The 27,071-nt window shown below is 45.8% G+C and overlaps 6 protein-coding genes and 2 long non-coding RNA genes across 17 annotated transcripts; 3 read left to right on the top strand and 5 right to left on the bottom strand.

Annotated features, from left to right (window-relative positions):
* Positions 1 to 121: 121 nt before the first annotated feature.
* btz (CASC3 exon junction complex subunit) lies at positions 122 to 5,251 on the bottom strand. 2 transcript variants are annotated; one of them, XM_031989695.2, is made up of 8 exons: positions 4,716 to 5,251; positions 3,849 to 4,273; positions 3,498 to 3,782; positions 2,999 to 3,411; positions 2,574 to 2,930; positions 2,395 to 2,427; positions 1,989 to 2,245; positions 122 to 1,908 (listed from the first exon to the last, which is right to left on the bottom strand). In XM_031989695.2, exons 1-8 carry the CDS (start codon positions 4,812 to 4,814, stop codon positions 1,252 to 1,254), a joined length of 2,526 nt encoding a protein of 841 aa, XP_031845555.1. In that variant the 5' UTR covers positions 4,815 to 5,251; the 3' UTR covers positions 122 to 1,251. The 2 variants fall into 2 exon arrangements, with proteins under 2 accessions (XP_031845555.1, XP_031845556.1); XM_031989696.2 differs by lacking the exon at positions 2,395 to 2,427 and having other exon boundaries at positions 128 to 1,908.
* A 77-nt stretch (positions 5,252 to 5,328) lies between these two features.
* Positions 5,329 to 8,971, top strand: LOC116432592 (endoplasmic reticulum lectin 1). Of its 3 annotated transcripts, XM_031989698.2 has the most exons (8): positions 5,329 to 5,735; positions 5,826 to 6,018; positions 6,081 to 6,254; positions 6,331 to 6,855; positions 7,246 to 7,299; positions 7,873 to 8,034; positions 8,103 to 8,342; positions 8,412 to 8,971. In XM_031989698.2, exons 2-8 carry the CDS (start codon positions 5,884 to 5,886, stop codon positions 8,655 to 8,657), a joined length of 1,536 nt encoding a protein of 511 aa, XP_031845558.1. In that variant the 5' UTR covers positions 5,329 to 5,735; positions 5,826 to 5,883; the 3' UTR covers positions 8,658 to 8,971. The 3 variants fall into 3 exon arrangements, with proteins under 3 accessions (XP_031845558.1, XP_031845557.1, XP_031845560.1); XM_031989697.2 differs by having other exon boundaries at positions 5,329 to 6,018; XM_031989700.2 differs by lacking the exon at positions 7,246 to 7,299 and having other exon boundaries at positions 5,329 to 6,018.
* A 21-nt stretch (positions 8,972 to 8,992) lies between these two features.
* On the bottom strand, positions 8,993 to 9,961 carry LOC116432599 (mitochondrial import receptor subunit TOM40 homolog 1). The gene has a single exon (XM_031989709.2). The coding sequence runs from the start codon at positions 9,959 to 9,961 to the stop codon at positions 8,993 to 8,995; it is 969 nt and encodes a 322-aa protein (XP_031845569.1).
* A 780-nt stretch (positions 9,962 to 10,741) lies between these two features.
* On the top strand, positions 10,742 to 11,396 carry LOC116432570 (uncharacterized). The gene is made up of 3 exons (XR_004236145.2): positions 10,742 to 10,889; positions 11,032 to 11,166; positions 11,254 to 11,396. It is a non-coding gene; the product is annotated as an uncharacterized LOC116432570 (long non-coding RNA).
* On the bottom strand, positions 10,883 to 13,262 carry IFT43 (intraflagellar transport 43). Of its 2 annotated transcripts, none has more exons than XM_076370591.1 (6): positions 13,094 to 13,262; positions 12,340 to 12,512; positions 12,228 to 12,257; positions 12,124 to 12,176; positions 11,517 to 11,586; positions 10,883 to 11,435 (listed from the first exon to the last, which is right to left on the bottom strand). In XM_076370591.1, exons 1-6 carry the CDS (start codon positions 13,130 to 13,132, stop codon positions 11,213 to 11,215), a joined length of 588 nt encoding a protein of 195 aa, XP_076226706.1. In that variant the 5' UTR covers positions 13,133 to 13,262; the 3' UTR covers positions 10,883 to 11,212. The 2 variants fall into 2 exon arrangements, with proteins under 2 accessions (XP_076226706.1, XP_076226707.1); XM_076370592.1 differs by having other exon boundaries at positions 10,914 to 11,435; positions 12,124 to 12,164; positions 13,094 to 13,261.
* Positions 13,263 to 13,310: 48 nt separating this feature from the next.
* LOC116432571 (uncharacterized) lies at positions 13,311 to 22,230 on the top strand. Of its 6 annotated transcripts, none has more exons than XR_012999355.1 (8): positions 13,311 to 13,449; positions 13,526 to 14,061; positions 14,536 to 16,270; positions 16,365 to 16,713; positions 16,792 to 16,923; positions 17,126 to 17,268; positions 17,415 to 17,860; positions 19,377 to 22,230. It is a non-coding gene; the product is annotated as an uncharacterized LOC116432571 (long non-coding RNA). The 6 variants fall into 6 exon arrangements; XR_012999356.1 differs by having other exon boundaries at positions 19,427 to 22,230; XR_012999357.1 differs by having other exon boundaries at positions 17,126 to 17,248.
* Positions 13,667 to 17,727, bottom strand: LOC116432569 (uncharacterized). Its single transcript, XM_076370585.1, has 5 exons — positions 17,539 to 17,727; positions 15,857 to 16,156; positions 14,968 to 15,349; positions 14,536 to 14,891; positions 13,667 to 13,789 (listed from the first exon to the last, which is right to left on the bottom strand). Exons 1-5 carry the CDS (start codon positions 17,725 to 17,727, stop codon positions 13,694 to 13,696), a joined length of 1,323 nt encoding a protein of 440 aa, XP_076226700.1. The 3' UTR covers positions 13,667 to 13,693.
* Positions 22,213 to 25,503, bottom strand: LOC143174872 (bone morphogenetic protein 2). Its single transcript, XM_076370584.1, has 5 exons — positions 25,318 to 25,503; positions 24,597 to 24,753; positions 24,379 to 24,524; positions 24,199 to 24,300; positions 22,213 to 23,679 (listed from the first exon to the last, which is right to left on the bottom strand). The coding sequence occupies exons 1-5, from the start codon at positions 25,501 to 25,503 to the stop codon at positions 22,699 to 22,701; spliced, it is 1,572 nt and encodes a 523-aa protein (XP_076226699.1). The 3' UTR covers positions 22,213 to 22,698.
* Positions 25,504 to 27,071: the final 1,568 nt, after the last annotated feature.

The following is a 27,071-nucleotide window of genomic DNA, read 5'->3' on the forward strand; positions in this document are numbered from 1 at the left end:
AATAACGTAACTACTGCTACTATGTTATAAATATAATGCGATTGTAAATCTGATACTCTGTACACTATTTCCTAATATGTTTACGTCTCGATGGAACTTATTGTTACATTCACTAACGTTACAATTCGCCCGTGTACGAGGATCGTTGCGCGACGATTGAAATTCCACTGGTTAGATCTCGCCGCTGATCCTCTCGAACGAAGGATTTTATACGAGTCGAATGTTGATCGGCAAAATTTTTAAAAGTCCTTGACACTCGCTGAATCGAAACGGAGGAAGAATAAATTTAGTTACTTATGAAAAAACTTCTTACGAATATATTATTTTTCCATTCCACATCGCCAGTAACAAAGCATATTGTCGTAAGCGCAAAAAAAAAGAAAGAAACAAGAAGGAATAAAGAAACGAGGAAGTATTTCAATCACGGCCTCGACTTCTCACGCTTGTTACGAGAAGTCCGACAGAATCTATCCGGTAACAAGATTAGTATTATATCAGCCTTACAGGGGCTTTGCGGATACACAAAATTATAATAACGATTATCCTCCGACAATCGAAGGTAGAACGTGCTCTCGTCCATTCGTCGTAGTGTTAAGTGAAATTGAAGTGTTAAGTAGCGATTATCCATTAAGTAAACATGCTTCGCACGGCCGTCGTTCACTCAATGGATCGCGCGGTACAAACGTCGTTTGTACAGAAAGACATAATACACATTAAGGTTACTGACCTGACTATATAAGTCTATTTACAATAACTGGTGTTGTTAAAAAGATATATCGATTTATTAACCATCTTGCCGGCCAATGATGCATGCGTTAATACTCGATACACGGTAATACATTTAAACACTAATCCCTTCTACTAATAATCAATTATTAGTAGACTTTATATAAGAAAGTAATTTAACAATATCGAAGAATGTGTGTGTGTGTTTTTTTTTTTAATAGTAGTAGCAGCAGATCGACGAAGATCGTAGCGGGAACATTGTTACAAATGCGAGCTACGAAATATACAACATGCTGGAATTACATAAAATTCATTCGAGATACGTATGACGCGCACACACATCCGATCGCCGCCGCGGTTCCTCGAGCGGCGCGCGAAATCAATTTCCTATACATAGTTGCATAGTAACTTCTATTCAAATTACACGGCATCCTTTATAATATTATGCATACTCGTACTCGCGAAGATTCACAATTACGTCTTTTGTGAGAAAGGTTAAGAGAGAGACTGCGCGGCGTTCCTCTTTCAAGCGGTTGCCTCCTCCACCAGCGGACCCGCCTCTTTACTCTCGGCCGTACTGCTCTCAATTGTGACAGGATCAATTTCAGACTTTTCGATAACCGTCGGAGGCGTAACGGGAATAATATTTTCATCGTCTACAGTAACCTTCGACGTGTCGCTAGCACTGATCGTCTCGACCGCAGAGTCCGTCGCGACGAGTTCCGAGGCCACTGGTGTATCTGTATCGACAACTTCCTTAACGTCGTCCTTAACGTCGTCCTTAACGTCGTTCTTCTCTTCGTTCTCGACCACAGTCTCTACTATTGCACTCAGATCTCCGGTTTTCTCTGGCTCCTGAACCGGAGTGGCTGCCTGTTCGATTTGAGTATTGTCAAACTGTTCGGATACAGTCTTCTGTTCGTCCTCCACCGAGTTTGTCTTAGCCTCCTGCTCAGTCTGCTGAATGCCACCAGGCTGACTCGTCGGTTGCGATTGTATACTTCTACCCCTTCCTTTAGTGCTCTGATGCTGTTGGTTGTCGGGCGGTGGCAGAATCGGAATCGCCGCTTTCGGCCGTCTCATCGGAGCCGACTGCTGTTGCTGTTGTTGCTGTTGCGCTGGACTATAGTAAGTACAACCCTGTGGTTGGAAAAGTTCTTGCGGTGGTGGGGGGCGTTGCGGCTAAAATGATGCAAGTATATGATAGTGAATAAAAGAGGTGAACAGGAAAGATTGATTGTTCAATGGTCCTGTAATTGTACCTGAACTGGTGGAGTGTATCCTTGGTAACCTTGAAAGTTCGGTTGAAATGCTGGACCGTTCGGACCCGGAACGTAATTAATTATACTAGGTGGAGCAGTCTGCGGAGGTATGAACTGCGGTGGTGGTACTAAAAATGGCGGTGGAGCGTAGCTAGCCGGTTGACCGTTAGGTGGTAAAGGAATAACAGGCTGTGCAGCTAACGGCGTGGCGGCTGCGGCAACAGGCGTTGTCTGTTCGAAATGGCCTTGTGGGTATCCTATTTAAACAAAGTATCGTTATACAGAATTCTACAGAAGCGTCTACTCGTGACCACTCGCATAGATTACAGTCAAATTGATCCCGAGGAACGAAACGAATGTAGGGATAACAAAATTTGTCACACACGTAAAGAAACTACTGTCTTACCTTGTGACTCTAAAACACCTCTTGAATTGCCAGCTAGATGCATGTACATACAAGTCACATATTAATATGAAATATAGGTAATATGTTTACAATTAATCAACCCGTAAATAGTTTTCTTCAACAATGGCATAAGAAGATGCATTTCAGAATGCTGGAGACATTAATGCGTATCTATGTACCTTGTGGGGGAAAATATCCATGTTGATTATGCTGATTATGTTGGTTATGTTGGCTGTGTTGATTATGTTGATTATGTTGATTATGTTGGCTATGCTGGTTATGTTGGTTGTGTTGATTATGTTGGGTATGTTGTCCATGCTGTCCATGCTGAGGAGGATAATTCTGTTGCGGAGGATTTTCAGCAACTGTAGGACGTTGCCGCAAGCTGGAGTATCGCTTTGGTCTATTGGCGGAACTATCTTGTTGAAGCGACTGTTGTTGTTGTTGTTGCTGCGGCGATGAATGAGTTTGTTGTTGCATTCTTGGGGGTACTGTGTTTGACCTCTGTTGATTGGAAGACTGTCCATAGAAACTTTCTGAAAAATATCAATACACACCGTAATATCTCGTACAACCGATTCACGTAAATATACAAAATACATACTGTTATGTCTTCCACTTTGATGATACTGCGTACTATCGTTAACGCTAACATGCTTCATGTCATGTGTAATTTGTTGTTCGTCATCGTTTTGTATGTTACTATTTCTCTTATTCTCCGTGGTGATTGGACCAGCCCCGCGTCCCTTTGGTTTAGTTTCAATAGCTCTATTAGTAACCATATTGTTATTAGGGTTTGTCTTGAATCCTCGTCCACGAGTTCTACTCGCTGCCAAGCTTACAGACTCTTGGACGTTCCTCTTGTTATTATCTCTCGGAGATGTCTTTGCAGTAACTAATTTATCCGCGTCACCGCCAGCTCCATTATTGCCATTATTGCTTTGAGCGTGCGAAGTGTGTTTGGTGTCCTTTTTCCAGGCTGGGTTTGTCGGTTCATTAGGAGCTTTGTTTTCATTTCTATAAATTAAGTAATTAAGTTAATCTCTTCAACAAACAACCGATAATAATAACTCCATTATATTGAAAAAAAAAAAGTTACACACGTTTGAGCATTAGATGTACTGCTTGACTTTGTTTTTGGACTATCACTCTGAGTTTGTAGGGGTGGAAAGTTTTGTACTTTGTTCTGTATTTTATTTTTACTACTATACCAAGCAGATGAGATTACTGGCTCTTCTACTTGTGCAGGAGCATTTTTGTTAGTTCCTAGTGCAGGAAAATCTTCTCCGCTTCTATTAAACTTTCTATGTCTATTGGAAATGTTAGTTCCTGGTTTTCCATATGCATCTTCATCCTCCCAGTTACGTGTATATTTATTGGGACCACGACTATAGCAAAAAGAATGCATTAAATAATATTGTTCGCGTTATAAATGCTTATAAAAGTGTACTTACCCATATCTTCTTCTTCTTCTAGCTCTAGGTGGACCTTCTTCGTTTCTAATATCATAACCATAAACTGCTATGAGTTCCTCGTGGCTCTTTGGAGCCTGTTCTTCATCGTTGTATCTGTCATGATCCCATCTATCTTCTTTGTCCTTCCATACCTTCTTCTCTTTGGTCTCCCTTTCATTCTGTGTCTCTGGATTAGTCTCTGTCACTTCATCCGTTGTACGGTCGTCGTGTTCATAAAATGTCCCCCTTTTAGGAATATATTGCGGATTACGTCTGTCTTCATCGTCGTCCAATTTCTTTTGTGGCTTCTCTTCTTCTTGGCCATCTCCACTTTCTCTTAATGCACCATCCTGAGATTCAACATCGGAGTCAGACGGATAAATATCACATTCCGAATCTTGGTGTCCATCGGTTTGTTCACTGCTCTGTGAAAGGAACATACACAGGGGAAACATTAACTCTGCTCTAAAAGAAGTTCGTAACATTATTGAAATTTTGTCATATGGTTGTATGATGCAAGAGTATACATTTTATTCGCACTGAAAAAACTTGTAAACGTAATCTTATTCACCTTTTTGTACAGATATTAATATCATAATGATGCCGAGATCACCGGTAAAATCGAATACAAAGAGAAACATAAATATTTAGTATCGTGCACAGAAGTATTACAACAGTCTACTTAATCCGCTTAATCGAGTCTTCCGACAAACTTTCGATCCAGTTCAATGCGATAGCAAAATCTCGATAAACAATGACAGCTTGGAACATAATGGAAAAATGCAACGCGTAAAAGATAAAGATGTTGGCCTAAAAGTACTCCGAAACTACTGAACCAGAAGAGCAACAGCTCCCACAACAGCTAACCTGGGTTTCTTTCGTTGCATTCAACTCTTCACAGGAATCCGAGAGGTCGTCAGAACCGCACGACTGATTCGACTTTCGACGTCGTCTAGTATCCGACATGTTAATTCAATTGAGGACACGCGTTCCCGAATTATCACCCAGTTTTCTCTCGGAACACCGTGAACAGACCGATCTACGGCAGATGACTTTTAAGGTCGAACTAGTTCGTGTCTGTTTCCAATTCAACGAGTCCCCTGATCACGATTTTCGGTCACGAATCACGAACTAAACTATCACGGTATCGAGAAGGCACACCAGGTTTAGGAAACTCTCGCGGCCGAAACAATTTCGTCGGGCCGCTGTCAGATTGCCACTCGGTAGCAGCAATGGCGGTTCTATGAACTTTCGAACGGCACACCAGTTCTTTTTTCCAGTCCGTTCTGTACCAATTACGATAGCCGAATAAAAATCGTTTCATCGAAAACGTTCGGACAACGTCGCCTCTCCGTGAGCCGAGTAACGTTATTTGCGAAGCAGTTTACTTACGGAATACAAGCCGAGTCCATAAAACATGATTTAATTGATTGCCGCGAGAATTCGAATTTTTACGCGCAACAAACGCCACCTGCGAACCTTTCGGTTCACTATTTACTCTGCTCGCAGGTTACGCTCGGTACATTATTTTCTAGAAGAAGATAGTATGATTGTTTTTGGAGGCATCGAGCTTCTATCGGTTAACTTGAAAAATGTTATTGCACAGATCTCTCGGAGGAATGTTTGATTAAAAGTTTCATTGATAATTTCATATATTAATTTTCACCGTCCCTCGTCGTGTCGTTACAAGAAACCAAAGAAAATATTCCACTGAAAATCATCCACGTATACAGTCGCGTGGCTTAAAGTTACTGGTTTTCGAATAGAACTAAAGTTTAGATAAGGAACAAACTTCTTGAGAGGTATAGTTTAATTGGGGAAATCATTCGAACATTTCGATGAGTTCGATGTTTCGGAAAAATAGAGGCTGAACTGTTTCGAAGTCAAGTATATCATTGCTTCCGATAGAAGACACGCTTCTTCGTCTTAATGACATTGACATTAACGTTAACGTTTGCTACTGTCACAAATTTGCAGGCATCGTGAACGCATACGTTAATAAAAAATATGATAAAATAATCACAGCTTTGTAAAAATGTGGAAATATTGTGGTATTTATTATGTACTTCTCATTATAATCGCTATTGTATATGGGCATGATTTAAAAAGTTTCGATGATACCGTTTTGTTTAAAATTAATTGGCCAGGAAAACCGAATCCCGAATTAGCGGTATGCATTTAAATTACGATAATTTATCTTACAATCAGTTGTTAAGTTTATGTTTTTTCTAGGAGCCTTATACGAATGTAGAATCATACTTTATAACAACTGCAAATAATGAACAGTACGAGTGCCTGATTCCTGATAACACTGATCAGGAACCGGCTCATAATGAACCTTATTATGGAGCAAATCCAATGGAAATTTTATCATTGTTATTTAAAAACAACATTTGCTCTTATAAGGTATACCTGATGAACTTACTGTTACCTAAACTTCTTGAATCTTCTTCTTTGTATTTAACTAATATGATTTATGCAGGTTGACTCCTATTGGACATATGAATTGTGTCACGGTCGATTTGTGAGGCAATATCATCAAGATAGAGATGGAAAGAAAGAGAAAATACAAGAATATACGTTAGGTACTTTTAATAAATTGCAAGAAATCAAATTGTTAGCAAAATACGATGAACGAGACTTAAAGCCTAACAGGAAAGCGGAAATACCGGTCATTAAAGTTGATGGAATCAATATGCCTTATGTGGAAGTTGAGATGGGTGATGGCACAGTCTGTGACATATCTAATAAACCACGGAAGATTAAAGTACAGTACGTTTGTTATACACACGTTAGACACGACTTGTTTTCTGTGGAAGAACCTAAAAGCTGTGAATATGAAGCTATTGTACTTACTCATTTACTGTGTCATCATCCTGACTACAAACCGCATGGTATAGGAGGAAATGAAATTAACTGTCTACCAGTTGATAATGCGCCAAAAAAACCAAGAGCACTTATAGCAATGGAAAAGGAAAGTAAGATTCTACGACATCAGAAAGCAACGGTAAAGTCATATTCTTTACATCCTGGTTATTCATTTATTTATTCCTAAATATGCTTGTGTTGTATGTATATATATATTGTTGTTATTTTGAATAAATAAACATTTTCTTATACACTTTATATTTACAATAGTAGCAATTTTTATTAATCATTTTTACAAGCAATATGCATATTTTTATTTTAAGATAAATGCACCTTCTTTATGTAAGACACTATGCATTACATTTTAATAGGAAATTGCTTTTATTAAAACCAATTCTAAGTTTCTGTACATGTAAGTTACACAACTTCTCTATAATTAAGACATGTTAGAATTTTTTATCAGCTTAGTATTAATAATTTTTTTTATTTCTTATTCATTTACGTACTGAATTTATTATTTGTTGCACAGGATGACAAGCTGCAGAAAGTCCATACGATCCTCCGTGTAGATGACGAGGGCCAGGTCAGAATATTTTGCATTTTTGGGAACAGGCTAAAGCGCTTGACGGTTCTTGTTACTATTTATCATGAATGTATACTTCACTCTGTGCCTTCCTTTTCTACATACATTTCCTTTGAAGCTATATATTTTTCAAGATAGTGTTACAATAACAATATAAACACTATTTATGCACTGTTACATACATTGCAACACAATTTTCGCTGCTTCATTTTACTGTAGCCGTACATAAACTCCATTTTTATTTATCATTGCCGCTTTATGCATTGCTTTGTGCTGCAACACAACGACCATCACACGATATTTATAATATGAAAATAATATTTTAGCAGGAGACGTTGAATGATATACACATATTTACCAAAAACATGAAATCAAAATATTTTAATATTAAAGATCAGCGTTTACAATGATTCTCAATCACAGTACAAAAGAATAATGACATTCAAAGTATATATGTTTCTAACGATTGTCGAATGTAACATTAACATCGATTCTGGAGCTATTCGTTTATCGAGTACCATAATTAATAACTCCCTAATAATTTTAATCGCCATTTACATATATATATTTCAGGATGGCAAGACGCGCGTCAGAGTCGAAATACATCCGGTGGACGTAATGGACAAAAACAGTAACGCTGATGATTCTATAAGTTCCATAACCGGTCAAGGTATCAGTCCGGCGGAAGTAAGTCCCGTGAAAAATTTCTTAAGCGGAAAAAATTGTTTGCACGGTGTAAGTGTTCTACTTTTGTGTTATTCCGATTAGATTCATTTGAATAAGACGAGATTCATTGCAAACAGGGTAATGGATGGTGGAAATACGAATTCTGCTACGGACGTTCCGTAGTCCAGTACCACATAGAGCGCGACGGCACCAAAACGATAGTAAACCTCGGGAAATTCGACAAGCAGAAACATCTAGACTGGATCGCCTCGCATCCGCATAAAAAGCCGAAACCGCCCGAACTGCGGAAACAGCTGTCTCATTTCTACAGCGACGGAACTATCTGTGATAAGACCGGTAACCCCAGACAGACCGAGGTATGAAAAACAAGAGAAAAAATCATCTATCATTTCCACATCGATTGCAACGAACGAATTTATTTGTAGGTGAAGCTGAAGTGCGTCAAGGATCACGCGGCCAGTCCGTCCAGTGTCTCGCTGTTTTTGCTCGAACCGAGAACATGCGAGTACGTGTTGGGAGTCGAGTCACCGTTGATTTGTGATATCTTAGAGTACGCCGACGAGAATGGACTCCTCAGCGAGAAGTTCGAAGTGAATTTCGACAAACTAAAGACTACCGTTTTCCACGAGTACGACGACTTAGACTTGAGAATAGCGAACGGGGACGATTAGAGCGACACGCTGGCGGTCACGAGGAAAAGTCTCGGTAGAGGTGACAGTGTCGGCTCGCTGGTCACTCGTATTTAGTTCCAACTAATTAAACCATGATTCCATTATCCTAGCTCTCGATTTTAATCGGTCCACGAGCATCAAAGGTTACACGTGTACGCGACACACGAGGCGCTCTCGCAATCATACGAATTCTTTGGGCTAAGCGTGTTCGTATACATATTAAGAATTAAGAATTGTGATGGTTGCAACGATACGAAAACTTCTCCCGCTCCGCGGACATGTTCGGGGGCGCAATAAAAACCTTTTTACGCCAATCTCTGACATCGTATGCGTTCTCATTGCCCGATATTGAGACCGACGCCCACGCGGAACTGTTGCTTGCTGTGGTTCAGCAGTCCGCTGATGATCAACGACGACTCCGGGATAGGGTACAGTCGCTTCTCGAACACGGCGCCGACGGTGGTCTCGGAGTTGACGATCCCGCGGAACGTCAGGTCCGCGTACGGGACGTTCATCCGGTAGACGATAGTGGCGATCGAGTGGTGCGTCCGCACGTTCGTTTCCAGCTCAACGCCGAGTTCCAACTGCGAGCTGGCTTTGTGGTGGTAGCACACGTGCAGGCCCGCCTCGCCAATGGTACTGGACAATGTTGTGGGACCGGTGCTGTACCGGAGAGCGACGCTCATCACGGTCTGCTGGCCGCCGGGCACTTTAGACCCGCGGAGGCACGCGAGCTCCGTGCCCAGAGTGATCCTCGACGTGATCGATTGCAAATAATGCACCACTATTGTCCCGTGCCCCTTGGCGACCACCGGATTGGCCAGGGTCGCCGCTATCGTGAAATCATTGGCGCGGTACTCCGCCGTGTAGCTCGACGCTTTGCACGTCCCGTTCGCGATCTGCTTGGACAGCTTGCACCGAAATCTGCAGCCCAGAGTGTGCACGAACGAGGCGGTCAGGTTACCGCTCGGCGTGATCTCGCCGACGGCGACTGGATACTTCTCGTTCGGTCTCACTATCTTCGTGCCGACGTAGCTTGTGCCGAACTTGTAGCCGGACGGCGTCACGGAGCTTAGAGTGATCGAGTGCGTCACGTTCAAATGCTCGCTGAGCACTTTCCTGATTATCAACCGTGCCCCCTCGAAGTTCTGAGGGTAAAGGTCCTTCACCTTCTTATGCAGATCCTCGAAGCTCCCCGGGTTCCCTGGTCCTCTGTCCTGCGGCTCCAGGCAGGCCACGCATTCCTCCTCGTCGGACATGTTTGGTTTTTCCTCTTTTCTCGCCGACGCCTGCACCATGCCCATTGCGATACATTAGAGTCTCGTGGAGTAATTGCGGAGATATTCAATTTATGCTAGGATTCTTAAATTCACCGGGTTAACGTTTCTGCCAGATTTCAAACGTGCTGCCGCGCATGCCCAATCGATGGGTCGACTCACGTGTCGACAGGGCTCGACCGTGGTACAGAGGCTGGGCGTTAGATGGCTTTCGGCTTGAACGTTTCAATGTTGTTTACGAGTTTATTTTAAATAATGAATGAAAAACGAGATTATTCACGGGAATTAGTTGATTGGGAGTATTTGTACGCTTCGCGGAGATTGTACGAGTAGACTTTTTTATGCTAAGCTTTTGTGTAGATGATTTGTATTGAGTTTAAGGTGTTTCTCGCTAGTGGTTGGTTTGCGTGTCGTTTGTATATATAGGAGAATTGAGAAGGTCTATTTTGGAAGTGTGTGCTAGTGATGGCACAGCTGAACATTGATCGCTAACGTAGAAATTGTGGCAGATCTGCTCAGTGGGTGTTGTCACGTGGTCGCTTCAAGTAGCTTGTGTTCGGCTCCCGATTGCGCGTTCAAGTTCGTGGTTTACCTCTAAACCTCGGATTTGCACGCCTGCACGGTCGAGTCCTTCACGTCGCTCCTCGAACTACCGCGATTTCCAAATTGGGGGGCAATCGAATAGGTCAGACGAGGTTGTAATTTGTCGCTTCCATATACAGGCACTGCAGACGCAGTATGCCATGCTTTTTGCGGTGATCTAGATAATTCACATTAACCCTTTGCACTCCGAAGTTTTCTCATTAACAAATGTTTAACCCTTAGCATTTCAGATGGTTTTGTTTTAATTTTTATAGCATCCATAACGAAAATGAGAAATGCCATAACATTTCTTAGATCTTTTATTTTCCTTCTCAGTGAAAAATTTGGATGTGGAAAATCGAATAATTTTAGGGTACTAAATAATACTATAACTTAAAAACTATGATACCAAACCATTAATAACTAAATCTAATACCATTTGCCTTTGTTATGATATAAGTAATATTCGAAACACTCTAAATTCTCATGGTCAACGTGTTAATCATTCTGTGTAGAGTGATCCAGTTCGAAGCAATGCAACAGGCGTAATGCAACAAGGTCATCAACGTGTGGAAGACATCATTGAGAATTTTCATTAACCCTTTTCCACGACAGCAGAGGAGAGACACATTCGCATCAGGATAAATTAGGTTTCCAAGTTTTATTATCTTTCAAATGAATTCCATTGCATAAAGTTTATGTAGAGATTTTTTTCTGCGCCTCGCTGTTTATTTCAGAAGCAACCTGGGTGAAAAGAAGATTCCAGTTCCACACTTCGTCCGGTTCTTTCGTCAGATTTTCATTGTACAGTTTCTCGGCGAGGAGGGACAGATTGACGCCATTGAGGGAAGTGAACGCGGCGTTCTTCACCAAATCGGTGTCCAGCTCCTTGTAAGCCGTGACTCTGTTCACGTTCACTCTGCCAGGTAAATAAGAGAACCACATTGACGATATAAGAATCCAAGATACTCTACAAGTAGCAATAAATAACGATGCTTACGCAGGCGTATTGGTGTCGGACGACGCGCTGTCCTCCTGTATTTCATCCAAATCCGGAATAATGGGGATATCTGTAAGTTGCATTACATTTAACCATCTCTCTCCATTACCAGAACCTTTATTAACTCTCTCAATTAACCCTTTGCAGTCAGAAGTTTTTCATTAGAAATATTTGAACATTTTCTGATGAGGTAAAGACGATATTTTATGAAACATTGAGGAACTTTTTTGTTTCAATATTTCTCAAATTGATGAGTTATACGAGGTGTAATATTAAGTATCAAATTTTATAGTCTTTTGTATGAAATCAAGTGTCATCTCTCGAGTACAAAGGGTTAAAGCAGTGTTTCCCAAGTTTTTACTTAAACCTTTCTAAAATTCTTATGCCCCCTATGTAACAATATATATATATATTAAAATAAAATAAAATAAAATAATTTTATATACATATAATTTTTAATATTGAATAATATTTATTATAATATTTTTGCCATTTTGTTTACGTAAATATTGTGAAATATTTCAGATATAGGCGACGGCCCCACGTTGGGAAACACTGGGTTAAAGTGTCCTCCGGCTGACGAAGAGCCCAGCCTGTAGATTCTCACCGTCTGCAGGGTTGTCCTTTTCGGGCACCCGTGAACGTTCCCTAATGAACAGTCTATCAGTGACTACGGATGTCAGATTTCTTAATCTTACGCGTTATACTCACTGTTCGATAAGGCTGGTCGCTCCTCGGGATCTGCAAACGTTAAACAGAAGAATGCAGCAAAGTACCGTGGAAGTTCTCGCGGAAGACAAAGAATCGCCACGGAATGCCTTACCTCCCGCTCTTCAGTTCGTCTCCCCATCCCGTCTTCCTGGTACGCGGAGGTGCCACAGGTGGTTGCGTCGACCTCCCAGAGGACAACGACAACGGACTGTCCAAGATATCGTCGTCCACTTTGTCTTCCGCAGGGACATTCTGCGTGGAGCGTCTGCCAAGACGTGGCAAGAGCTACGAGTTAAATGTACGTTAACCCTTTGCACTCAGTAGGTGCCTCTCAGTCACCTGATTTCCTACAGTGAAGCTAAAGTTCGATATTTAATATTATACTTCATACAATCAATCTGAGAAACATTCACGTAAAATTGCTTTGTCCGTCAATTCACGTGAATTTCGAGTTGGTTTTACAAAGTGTCTTCATCTCATCAGAGAATGTTGAAATATTTCTAGAAAACTTCGGAGTGCAACGGGTTAACGTTGACTGTACCGATGGGAGCTTCCAGATCAGAAGATAATATCTCCTAAGATATGATGAATCAAAATGCTCGGTAGTAAGAATCAAATGCTCAATGCTATTAACTAGATAATAGTGTAACATAAGAATTGAGATAGGAAATAATTCCTCTTTATCTTTGCTACAGAGAATAACTAATACAAGAACGTGTTAAGAACAAGCTGTACATTGGCAGAACTATGAGACGACCCTCAAGATACGACCAAGGTCCTCAAGATATTCGGTAGCGACTGTGAGTACTTCAGGGTTGCGGTACCAATCATTTTCAAGTACAAGTCTGAACGCAGGAGTATAATACCTTCTTCGAAGTGATTTCTAGATCCGCGGCCCAGTCCATAGCCGCACGCCTGTTCTGCAGACTGAATAGTAACGAAACGCTTGTCGCAAGGTGTGTTGTTTGCGAGCAGTAACCATAACAACTGATCGCGCCGCCACGCGCCGTTGAATCGACTTTGCCGTGCGCTCGTCCTCCACGCTCGCCTCCCCTCTTCGGGGACGCGCGAAGAAACGTGACTGGAAACCTCGCGAGGCACGCACCAAACCGGTTCCGGACTTTCCAAGCTTCCGACGACGCGGCGCGTCTTTTCGAACGTCCATTCGAAAAGCGATCCGCGGACTCGGGGATCCGACTGCGGAACGAAACGGGACCACCGGGTAGATTCGAAGACTTTACATTTATTGACAATACAAAGCTTAAATACTATGTCTACAACGGTCTCTTTGCCCGCAGACAAACGGAGAATATACAAGGTTAACGCTAGGTTTACGGATTTTAGAAATATTATTTTGTAAATGTTTACAAGATAAGTTTACATACAGTTTCCACAATCTGAATGAACCAGCATCAATTCTTTTAGAAATAATATGAAGTGTACAGTAAATGACCGTGAACCTAGTGTTAATAGTACTTGGTGTCATCGATTTGCCGCTGGTACTCCGCGTCGTCGGGATTCGCTTCGCACCCGTTGCCGTTGTTCGGCGGCCTCACCCCGTTGTACCTGCGAAACAAGTGTCACAATAGTAGTTTCGATGCTTCCACGGCCTGGAGTGTTACATTCATCTCTGGCTTTCGGGAGAGAGCCACTAGGAATTTTTTCCCAACGTTTCGCCGGCACTGCAGCTGAGTTCATGGGGCTGGAGGCTGATACTGATGTGTGGGAAGAGTCTCTTTAACCAGTTAACTGTGTTTGACGACTATACACGTCGTCTTAAAACTCTTAATGGTGCTAACTTTTTCAACGATGGATTATTTATTTCTTGAGACATGTAATTCTTCTTCGTTTCGCTTTAGTTTTTCGTTAGGATACATTTTAAGTGCGTTTTGCCTGCATTTAACGAGCATACACTTCATTATTTGATTTTATTGCGCACAATGAGAGATTTTTCAAACTAAATTACACACTTAACTGGTTAAATAGGTACCCTGTTCATGTTCCGGATCGACGGTCATCGATTATTTTAATTGGTCAGCTGAACAATTGAAAAAGAAATGTTTGAACAGGGTACCTATTTAACCCTTATAGAGCCGGTTGAAAAAGAGGTGCCTATGCGAAGATAACCGAATTTCACGATTTTACTAGGGTTTGGAAAAAGGCTGATAAAAACCAAGCGAAAAGCAATATTTCCATAATTCAAAGAGCAGTGTATCAAGGACGAGAGTACACGGCTCTCTCGAAAGCCAGAAATGAATGTCACAACTTCAACCTCCAGTCTCACACTCAACAATCTAACTCTTTTCAGGTACCTGGAGAAGTCCCCTTTGCACAGTCTCCAAGGCAGCACGTCGATCCTCTCGTGCAGTACGGCCGATATCTCCGGGCTGACGAAGTTCGGAGTGCCCGCGCCGGAACCACGGGTCAGCAGTCTCCTCTTGCGATCGTAACAGCAATGCTGCGCGGCCGCGTTTCCGCTTCCCCTGGCCAGCAACGAGCGCACGCAATGCGCGGCGCCCGGCTTGTAAACGTCCAGCCTCTGAGAGCCGCCGCTCACGTCTCGCCACCTGAAGTGCTTCGCCTGCCGGTCGTCCCAGATTTTGTCGTCGTAAAAGATGTTGCTGGGATATTGGCAGGGACAGGCGGGCAGAGAGGCGAGGCCACCTGCAACATAGGAATCACCGATTTCGTGGAACCCGGCCGACAATAGATCCCAGCGCAGTTTATCTGGCTCGCCTACCCAAGAAGACCTTCTCCAGCTTGTCTCGACTGTTCAGCCACTTCTGGCAGGGATCCTCGCTCGCCCCGTTCACGAAGTTCAGCTCCTTCAGTATGTCCTCCGCCGCGGACGCGTTGCGCAGCCTTTGGAACAGCCTGCTCAGCAGACCGCCCAGGTCTTCGTGGAACGTCGGCTGATCGTAGACGGCTGTCGGTCGAGTCGCTTCGTGGTCGCTATCGTTCGCTTTGAACGAGTCCTCCGGCCAGGACAGCTCCGTGTCCTGGAACTCCAGATCGTCTAGGAGACCACGCTTGTCGTAGGAGTCCATCAGCTCTGGCAGATCGTCGACGACCGAGGCGTTTCTGTCCAAGGCGTCGTAGTCCTCCTTGCCTTCGTTTATGTCCTGCGTATTGAATAATTTTAAAAGTTGTATTAACCCCTTGACCTTTTTGTTTCTCAACTCTGATCGGTATGGCTACTTTGTCATTAATAGTTTCTTAGAGAAAGAGAAAATTCTAAGCATATGTTATGCCTATATTTCCTTTTAAATGTAATAATTGATTGCAGAGGAATAATGTTTACTTTGAATTCTATTTATTGTACACTTCATTCTGTTATTCCTAGAAGAGATGCTCGTTTATTTAGATTGTGCAAACTGTTATTACTATTATTAATATTATTTACAAAATAATATTTCTGAAACCCAATATGCGTCAATTTGACGCGTTCCGTAGTGTTAAGGGAATTCGAATGCTCGAGAATGCAATTGGAAGAACAAATTGTGGACCGAAATGTAGAATGGTTCTTCCTGAGACACGTTATAAGAATCAGCATACTACAGATATTTTGTATATATTATTTTGTATATAGTAAACCTAGTGTTAACTGTGTATGTATTGTAGATAATCACCTCTATGGGATCGCTCGCGATGACCACGCGTTCTCCGTTCTCCGAGACGACGTTCCCATTCGGATCGCTCGTGGTCTCGTTTCGGAGGAGAAGCAGCTTCCCGAGAGCGCCGTGGGAACACGATCGATTTCTGCAGCGACGTCGTTTCCGGTGCCTCGCGTGCCTTGTGGGAAGTGCGTCCTCCTCGAGCTCGTCGTTCCGCTGCTCCCTGAGACTGACGGACATCCAGGAACGGAAGGATCTGGAGGATGACGGCTCCGCGATGATTTCTTCCGGGGCTCGAGTTGTCCTGTCGTTTGGCTGTCGGACAGATCAACTGTTTATTGGATGAAGAATCGGATTGGTAGTGAATCCTTGATTATTACTCGAATCGAGGATGAACTTGTCCAAGTAATTACTTAGATAATCCTCAAGGTTCGAGCAATTATTCAGATTATCGAGCAATTTGAAACAGAGTTCAAAGGGTTAATTAAGCAACTCATACACAATTTATCTATTTCTCTCGAAGGTTCTGTACATTTCGAAGAATCTTCGTCAAAGGGTTAATGCTACTACTGGCGGAGTGCAACAGACGAATATTAGTCTCGAGTATCAAGGTCACGACTGTTGAAGCTCTGTTGCATCGGTAGGAGAACCGGAGGCGAGTTCGAGGCACAACGGTGACCGTCCCGAGGTTCGCGACGGAGCTGGCAGGGCAACGGTCGGCACATCAAAGGGGCCCCGTGTTTGGCTCGTGGACGAGACACGGGGATCGAGCAGGGAAAAGGGACGCACCGGTACACGCCGGGATGGAACGGAGCGGAATGGGATACGCTCGGCGGATCCGGGAACGTTTCTACTTCTGGGAAGCGTACATTGTGAGCTTCTTTCCCATTCAATGGCGTAGTAGCCGGAATTTCCGTTTTCCGTCTTCTAATTCTTTACTCTTTCCGTAGCCATGCTCTTAGTCGACGTAACGAGGAGAAATTCAAGTGACGCACTAGATTGAACAATGAACAAAAGGGACCATCTTCGAGTAAAATTCGAGGCTACACGTCAGAAGCTCAGTCAGTTAAAATGACGCTAGGGTAAGTGCTGGACAAGTCATCGACAGTCCCTTTCCACATAAACATCCCCAACTCTTCAACCCTTTATAGGCTCGTGTGACTTTGAAGTCACACATCATTATACTGAGTTAAATTGACGTGTTTAATTTTTTATTGCAAAATGACAAACATTAAACGCTGTGTATACGACTAAGATCAAACTTTGATGGTTACGGTTTGACAGTGCTGAACCAAGTCTGCCGCAGAGTCGATTTAGTCCTTTTCAAAAGAAAAAATAGGAGTAGCGGGGACGAGACACGGCGAGGATGATTCGGAGTTCAAGGGGACGAATGACTCGAGGATCAAGGTACATGGATGAGTCAGTAGGTGAGAGTTTTATGTGGCTGAAGATAAGACAGAAACAGAGGAAAAATAGGAAATATTTAGGGAAAGGATATTGCGAGGATGACTGTCACAGAAGCAAACATGTTTGCACAACTATGTGTCACAGCAGGCATCCAACACTATTCCAGGTCACCAGTCATCGTCCAGAGTTCGTCCATCGGAAAACACAGCACGATAGAGGGTTTCAACCCCCGTTAAAAATAAACTGTGCGAGCTCGCCAGCAACAGGTGACCGGGTGTGTCGAAGCTTACCAGATTTCCGGTGGTGCCCAGGATCGATCGGAAGACGAGTATCCAGCAGATCAGGGCCGAAGCTCTCATGACTCTCAAGGATGATCGCCTCGCGCAGCCTCGCTCATGATGCGGCCCCAATGCGGGCGCACGGTGTCCCGGTTCATTTCCCTCTAAAAGCGAGCAGCCTCCCCGATCGTCGGCTTCCATTTACTCGGCCAGCATCGTCGTTCCATCCTCGAGGGAGATCCGCGGTGTCGTTGGCCTCTTGTTTGTGTCCGCGCAGGATCAAGGGAGATCGGTGGATCGCCAGCGCCACTGGGGACTTGATATCGTCCGCGCGGTGAGAACACGATAACAAACAGCGGAAGAGAGGCGACGAGGAGAGAGAGAGAAAAGGACGCGGGGAGGAGGGAGGAAAAACACGCGGCGCACACGAGCCACGCGGCGCGCACCGTTCAAAGGCCTGCCACTATATGTATAGTTGTGAACCGGTGAAGTGTTCTGTCCCACTATAATGGCCAACGGTGGTAGCGGCGAGACTGCTGGAGAGGTAGCGCGCCGGATGACAGAACACTACGTCATTGTACAGACCGTACAGTTCACGGCTTAGGGCTCCTTACTCGGGGGGCCCGCGGCAGGCCCTTCTCTTTCCGTTTCGCGCCATTCCACCTTCCTCTCCGTTCCACCGACCGATCCGTGGAACTTTCATTTGATACACATTGGTAATAGAATAGTTTGTTTTGATCCATAGGTAATGAACAATATTGATTATTATTCAGTCTAGATATCTTCGTCACGAGGGGTTAAATTTAGCTATTGAGCAATCTCATGTAAACATGGCACTTTTACTACCAAAAATCATTTTATTATTTTTATCTATGTCAATGTTTCCTAGCAGTAACTTTCACGTGATTTTTTTTGTCTTCATCCTGCACTGATTAAGATTGCTTCGACCCTGTCTTAATTTCTTTAATCATTCGATCTTTAACCATTCTTAATTTTTGTAATCATTCGATCATAATTGAAGACAATGGTACATTGGAAAGTGTTTCATGTCAGTGTTTCCTAGCGATAACTTGAAACACTTTCCAACATACCATTGTCTCCGATAATAATCGAACGATTACAGAAATTAAGAATACAGGGTCGAATCAATCTTAATCACTCCACGACGAAGACAGAAAGACTCACGTGAATCGAAGCGTAACGAGCAGAGTAATTCGCAATTTGATCCGGATCTCTCCGGGGATTAAATCAGCGAATAGAAGAAAATACCGTGGACGGTTTTAAAAGTGAGTCAGTGGAAAGGGGGTGATATCCACCCCGCCTCGCCGCTCCCCGCACGTCGGCGCATTAAACTAACAATGTTATTAACGCGTTCGCGGATCGAATTACGGCATCGAGGTCGCCGCGCGCGCGCGTATTCCCGCGGCAGCCCGCGCCCCTTAATTATGTAAACGAAAGAATAAGTTGCCGCGGGCAAATGAGCGTCCGCTGGGGCGCGAACTACGCGTATTACGATACGCGAGGGATCTAAATACAGCGGTGGAATGCAATGGGACGTGTTCCGGCTATTTTTAGCCGGGCGGATTCGAAAATACACCCACCGCGGATTAAATATAACCGAAGATGCACGCGCGCGGAATGCAGTGCGATGGCACGCGAACGATCGGGTCGCCACGCAAATATGCAAATCCCCGTATCGAAAGCGCCCCACGGTTTGCTCCCCTTCGTCGCCTTATTTATCAGCCTCGTGTCGAGCAGCCTCTTGTTCTCTCCTCTTCTTCTTCTTCTACTGCTTCTTCTTCTTGTTTTATCTTCTTCTTTTCTCTCTTTTTTCCTCTTTTTTATTCCAGAGTATCTTCCTTCACTCGGTTCCCTTCCACTTTGTTGCTGTTCAATATAGAAACGCTGCTGCCGTTACTGCTTCGCGCGTTTCTCCCTGCCGCAAATCATCGGCACCGCTTCAACGGAGAGTCGAAAGTGGCTCGCGGATGGCCCACGCGCCATCTAAAAGAAACGAGGAGACACCCGGAACAGAGTCGACCAAGGAATTCGAGGAACGATGAAATAAGCGGCGAAAAATTCTACCGTCGACGAGTATCCAGTTCTGCACGACTCCCGGGGATGTGCTCTCTGTTTCTCGAGGCTCTCGACATTCCACCCTCTCTCAACCCTCTGCACTCGAAGAGTGTAGAGTCTCTCGTTTGACTCGATACAACGGAATTCGGAGGTTCAATGTTTAAACGGTTAACTGTGGAATTTAGTTGGAGAAACCGAAAAATGAAGCGTGTTCTCGTCGTATGCGGGATGAATGCGCGCAGAGTATATTTTAATGAAAGATCAAAGCGAAAGAATTACATGTTTATGTGAGAAAATGAAGGATTCGTCGCTGAAAGAATTAGTATCGTGTCGAGCTGTACGACGTGTATACTCGTCAAACACGGTTAATTGGTTAACGCGTTGATTTCATGGAGCGAACGTGAAATGGAAGAAATCGTCATTATTGCACGTTCATCTAGCGTCATCTTAGGTAGTATTATTTAGAATATACAAATGTTTTCGAATGATTTAATCGAGCGAACCACAGTGATTCCCTTTGGTTAGTCACCGATGACATTCAATGTGTTAACCCTTTGCACTCCAGAGGCTCTCAGTCAAATGATTTGACGCAGCAAAACTGTAAAGTTTGATATTTAACTTAAGTATATTAACTTATTAAACTTAGTATAACTCATCAATATACGAAATATTGAAAGAATATTTCTCTTCCTCGATGCATGCGAGATTTCTCAATTCAATCTAAGAAATCATCTGTCTCATTAGAAGATATTGAATATTTCCGGTAAAAAGGAGTGCGTGTTAATATAAATATCACGTGAAACATTCTAACGTTCTTCTTCGTACAATCGTCGAAACCGTCTCGACGACCGCAATCTTCGTCTGCCCGGACCATTGAACGTTTCCGGCAGGGAACCGGTGGAAAGGGTCGGCGGTCCGAATTTGCATAGAGATCGGCGAGTATCTAGTTATTAGCGTCGCGCGGCGATAAATCAATCCCGGTCGCGTCCGTGACACGCCGAGGGGGACGCGGAGAGATCGGGCACCCGAAGTTATTCCTGGGGACAAATTGGCCCGGCCTGTGGGAGGCGTGGGCGTGAATTTACGCGCGTGCAACGAGCCCGTGGACGGGGGCTAACGAGAAAACAGGAAGACGCCGGCAATCGGCTGATAACGTCGCCTAATCGTACGGCCGTCCGTGATTTCGCTCGATTGTCCGCTCCTCGCACGCTCGCGAGGGGACTCCAGCGCAGCGGGGTCGTCAAACTAATTTTGTTTACCTTCTCGGTTATTCCGGCAATGAAATAAAACGCCGCGGACGGCGGAAAAAGGAGTGTATTGAAAAAACGACGGAAAAAGGCGGGGGCGGACGACCGGCCGAGAGAAATTTGGGGCTCGCCGCGGGACGTTCGCTCTCTCCCTTGGCCTCCGACGGTCCCCGCCGGCTTCAGCGTCGTTTATTTACTCGCGCGAGAGGGACGACGGAAGGGGGTGAAAGTGGTAGCAGCATTTAACACCGGTAGCAGTGACATTCCGCGACTGCCTCTCTGCGTCCAGCGGCGCCAAAGTCATCGTCTCTCCGGCCGGCGTTACCGTCACGCTTATTTTATTGGCTCGCCCGCGAAATTTACGCGCCGTTCCACCAAGCGCCGCGCCGCGCCGCGCCGCACGGAATCGTGTTCGCCAAAAAAAACCGCGGACTTTCGAGATCCGTTCACCTGGCTCCGTTTATTCGGACGCCCGCGGCTCGCCGATGCGATCCCCGTGTTTTCGTTACGTTCCGACCGATTGTTTCGCGGGAGAGTGATCGAGCCGAGGCTTCCAATTTCTGATTCTTCTTCTAGCTTTCATTTAACCAGTTAACTGTGACGAGTACACACGTCGTAAAGCTTGACGTGATGCTGATTCTTTCAGCGATGAATTCTTTGTTTTTTCACATGAACATGTAATTCGTCTTTGTTTCGCTTTTACGCATTTTTCGGTTTTACTGCGCGCAGAACCTGAGGTTTTCCAATTAAATTCCACGGTTAACTGGTTAAACGCCAAGGAGTCCCGTGGCCATCTATGGAATTGTTCTATTCGTTTCTTCGTGGTGAAGAAGAGTAATGAAGAAACGATTATTGAACGAATGTCGACCCTTGAGATGGAATCTTCGTGTTTACGCTATGTCGTAAATAGATGATTTAATTACTCAGCAAGTGGCCACGTAGTTTTCTTAATTATCTAAGCAATCTGTATAGCTTCATCTGTTTTCGTGCTTCGAGGAATCTTCCGGAAAGGGTTGATCGTTCGATGTCAGTTTTTACGTTGAACGTCTTTATTCGGTGCTTTTAATTCTCTGATCGTAATTGTCTTTGTGATCATCAAACCTTAGGCGAATCGTCCGAGGGAAACTATAGTTCGCGTTCGATTCGGAGTGATCCTCGATCCAAGGGACGTCTGTATAGGTACAAATTGGACCGTGCATCGCGAGGCGAATCTTTTCAGACCGCTTCTATTCATCTCCAATCGCGGCTGTGCGTTGTTCGCACGCCGAAAACGGCGGTCCGGCTAACAGGTTAATGTACCCCGTGTTGTCGTCCATTGACGATCCGCTGCGCAGCGAGTGCGAAAGAATGGTGGACAACGGTGTCGCTTAAATATCCGTTTTTATTCAATCGTAATTAAAATATAAATAACTCTAACGTACATATAAGATACAGCATTATATACAGTTCCGGCTGACTCGGTGCGTGCTGGTTATAGTAATAATTTAACGACAATACAAGATACGTTTGGGACGCGCGCCAATCGTGGATACGTGTGACCGTACGCGAATTTAGGAATGTTCTTATGTACAAAGTCGGGAGGATGGGGGAGGGCTTGATTGATTGAAACGGCGATCACGAGGCGAATCTCTCGGAATGACTCTCGTACTGACGCGCAGTGAAATCGCTTTCACACCATGATTACACACTTACCCACACACTCATACACACACTCGTACACACTCATACACACACTCATACACTTTCTTTCTTCGCTCACGTATACATTCATTCATCTCTTCCTCGACGCCCTCTCTATCGCTTCCTCGAACCGTTTAGCCCGAGTGTCTCCAAGCGACAGCAACAAGACTTAACGACATCCGCAGCGGTCCGCGATCATATCCTGGTAAACCTTCAGGATGACGTTCTCGTTGTCGTCGTAGAATAGGATGTTGGTGCCGAGCAGCTTCGTGGGCACGCAGCAGGGTCTCTCGACGCCCTTGGCCAGGCCCATCTTGTGCACGATCCCCTGGATGGTCGCGTGGTTGGTGGGCTGCTGGTCCTGGCTGAGCGGCGACTCGCAGACGCCCTTGCAGTGGTACGCCGAGTAGCCGACGGGCGCGATGATCGAGGAGGACAGGCCGATCTCCTTGAAGTCCACGTACAGCTCGTGCCTCGAGCAGTCGGTCACGTTCTGGACGGACGCGTGGCTCTTCGCGGACCGTTTCTCGCGGCGGTTCTTCGCGCGCAGCCGAGTCGCCGCCCTCTGGCGGGCCCTGTTACCCAGCCTCCCCCGGCGCATCGCTCTTCGGTAGATGTCCATCGAGGTGAACAGCGCGTCGTTCGAGAACGACCTGTCGTAATACTTGATCGAGCCGGACGCTTCCCTGCGGCGACGGCCGGACGTCCCGTCGGCGACGTCGTCCTCCGACGCGCTCTCGCCCCTCTGCGTTCGCTTCTGCCTCTGGAAGAACTCCGACCTGTCCCCGCCCTCCCACCGGGCCTCTTCCGGCTGACCCTTGCGGATCCCGTGCCGCTCGAGGCTTTTGTCGTTGTACTCGTCCTTCAAGTCGATCTTCTCGTCCTCCTCGTCGTACGCGACCTCACTACCCTCCACCTCGTTGTTGTTGCCGTACGCGTAGTAGCGCGGCGTCATCTTCTTGCTGCTCTGGTGACCCCTGCCGTCGTCGTCGAACAGAACCAGGATCGGCTGCTTGCTGTGGTGGTACTCGTTGCGCCGCGAGAACTCCACGTTCACCTGGCCCTCGAACGAATTCGACGCCGTCACCAGCAGCCCGAGGTTCGGCTCGCCCGCCAGCCAGCCGAGCACCGCTTGCTTCACGTTGAAGATCTGAATGAAAGAGATAGACAATGAGGAACAGTGCAGGGTCGACACGTTGAATGTCACCGGTGATCAATTAAACGATGATTACTCGAAGATATTTCTATATTATGTAGACGTGTAGGTTAATATCGATGTAAACTTCATGGATGCGCGCATGGACAACGGATAAATATATAGAAATTGACATCGTTTTAAATGAACGTCTATAATTAGAAACAATGCTGCCTAATGCAGTGACGTGCGCTAGATGGACGTGCGATAGTAATGCAATTCGATCGAATGATTAATATCTGATTTTTCCCATTTTGCGTATTTTCCGCCATGAAATCGTGCACTCAACGTGGTAACACGAATCTCCGTTAACCGAGTATTGGCGACTGACACTCCTATAAGGATTGCAATAGATCATTCTGTAAAAGAATAAGTGAGATTCTGTTCATTTCAACTATTCCTTGCTTTTAAGTTATAGAACAAAATACTCGAAAGTGATTTCTGGTAGTCCCAGCGTTAACCAGCTCGACTTACCTGCCAGCCAGACGCGTGCGCTCCGACGTATCGACCGTTCAAGAGTCTGTGCAAGTCCGGCACGTCCAGGCTCCTCTCGTCCAGAACTTGATACACTCTGATCTAAAATGGAAAGGAGAACGAGCGCCGGTTAATGGCGGCCAGCGAGTAGTGCCGAGACGATCCTCGACGGATAATCACCACGTAATAAGCGGACGCGACGGCGGACGGGTGCGCGGCTTTCGGGGATGCCCTCTTGCGATACAGGTGAAGCTCCGCCTCCAGCACGGACTCGTTCACCTCCAGCCCCGTGATGTTGAAGAAGTAGAATCGCGACATCGACGTGTCTGCCGGGGAAATCGCAATTTTAGTCTCGCCGCCCGAGACGCGCCGCCGGGAATTCCGATGACGCCGGTTACCTCTCTCGATGAAGCTGCGGACAACCTTGGCATTGTACGGGTTCCTGCCTCGCGTGACACCGCTCGGGTCGGCCACGTTGTTGTACAGCTCCACCATAAACTGCGGCGGCACCTTGCGACGCCCCGTCCTCTCGACGTGACTCCGGATACCGAGGACCTGCAACGAATCGCCCGTTTAACCGGTTGCACCGACAACCCCGTCGAGCATCGATGGAGACGTATGATACCGGTCAAACTGTGTAAACAAATGTTGCGTCACTTGAAATAATTCATACAAGGGAAACTATCTCCTACTGAGAAACTTTCCAAGGGTTGCTCTCGTCCCGGACGCGTCCGGCTATAAATCTCCGAATGGACGTCGACGGAAACCTTAACGCGTGTAGCACTACGATTCGAGTTTTCACTGTATTACATTAGAATAGGTATAGGTACAGAGAAGGCCGTTCTAGAAACGTTTCGGCACCCGCGAGCGGTAGCTAGAAGTTGAACCCTTTGCACTCGAGAGACTCACTCACCACCGGATTTCGTACTGAAAGTAGAATTGAATATACCTCGTGCAACGATTCGAGAAATATTGAAAATAACTCCGACCTCAATGTACGTGTTTTCCAGCGTCACAAAGTATCGTGTTTATGAAAATGTTCTCATGAATGTCGAAATATTTCTACCGAACGTCCGAGTGCAAAGGGTTAAACACAGTTTCTGGCAAAGGGGCACGGACCTGTTGGAGCTTCTCGAGAGCCTCGTCGCGCCTCGCGTCGCCGCCCTCGTTGAAATCGGCCAGGGACCAGGAGGCTTCCGATCGACGCTCGTGTACGTCGTGGTCCTCCGTCCTCGCGCGGATGGAGCATCCCGACAGGAGCATCAAGCCCAGGATGAGGAACGGCGCGGTGGTCCTCGTCGTCATCGCCCTCGTCTGTGGTCCTCTCCGGCCCGGGATGATCGCGGAGCGCGCGCTCGTTTCTCGCTCGGCTGTCGTGGAGGCGCGGCGACGGCGGTGTCGGGAGGAATCCGTTGATCCGGCGTCGAGAATACCGCGGACTGTCGCGCGACGTGCATCGACCGAATTACTTCGTCGAGAGGGATCCACCGACGGGATCGGTTGTTCTCGCGCGAGCCGGGCGAAGGAAACTGCGCTGCTGATCGCCGGCGAGGAAGAAGAAGCGGGAGGAACACCTTCCTCTCTGCTGGCGGACACAGGAGGTTTGCCGAACCGAACGGGACGCTAAGTAGCATATGGGAGGTCTTGGCTGCGAGGAGTCACCTTTATGCTATGCCGGGAGTTGCCTCCCCCGCGTTGCTCCCCGCAGCGACATCGGCTTCTCTCACGGGACACCGACGCGACGCGACGCGACGCGACGCGCGACGCGCGATTCAAACGCGGCATCCCGACACCGTCGACGATCTTCGCCCGCGCTTCTTCTTCCCCCGGCCAGCCGGATTAACGGCCCCCTTCGACGCGTCGCGCTTCGATCGGTGAACACCTTTCGATTTCACGGCACGACGCGCTCGTCCGTCCTCCGAGGAACAGGGAAATCGTATTTCGCACTCGTACGCGTTGGAAAATAGTCCGATAGTTTCATTGGCGAATCATTGAGATCGTCCGATAGTCTCGTTGGAAAATCGTGGAGAACGTTCGATAGTTTCGTTGGAGAATCATTGAGAACGACCGATAGTCTCGTTGGAGAATCATTGAAATCATCCGATAGTCTCATTGGAAAATCGTTGAGTACATCCGATAGTTTCGTTGGAGAATCATTGAGAACGTTCGATGGTTTCGTTGGAGAATCGTTGAGATCGTCCGATAGTCTCGTTGGAGAATCATTGAGAACGTTCGATGGTTTCGTTGGAAAATCGTTGAGAACGTCTGATGGTTTCGTTGGAGAATGATTAAGAACGTCCGATAGTTTCGTTGGAAAATAACGGATTTTTGAAATTCACAGGGGAATTTCTTTTGTGGATCGATCGTATTGGAGACGATTGATAATGCTTCGAGGTTGGGTGATTTATCAGTTACCCCTTCCGCGAGGTATTGTGCGACGAGGAGAAGCAGAGGAGAGAGAGAGAAAGAGAGGGAGAGTGAGAGAGAGTGAGAGAGAGGGAGACGGAGAGAACGGCGACGGATAGATTATGCGATACCTTTTGGAGGCGAACGAAGCGGACGGGGAGTGCGATGATGACACCGGACAGGCGCGGGGCTATTAAAAAAAGCTCACGCTTCCTAAATTCCGTGGATTCGTAAGTGGCGAGTTATGTGGCCCCGCGGCGATATTTAGATGTCGCGAATAATCGGTTGTTTTCCTAAGTGGACGATGACGGATCGCGAGGAGAGGGTGTCAGCGGGTATTTTCGCCCACGCGTTCGGAGTTCCGAGGCACGACTTCGACCTCGTTCTTTTTGTTGCATTTACTTTCGTACCCGGGCTGGGACACGCGGAATGAGAACAACGAGCCGGAGCGGACAGGCTGTAACTAC

Source organism: Nomia melanderi, chromosome 9 (assembly GCF_051020985.1).
Source record: "Nomia melanderi isolate GNS246 chromosome 9, iyNomMela1, whole genome shotgun sequence".
Classification (NCBI taxonomy): domain Eukaryota; kingdom Metazoa; phylum Arthropoda; class Insecta; order Hymenoptera; family Halictidae; genus Nomia; species Nomia melanderi.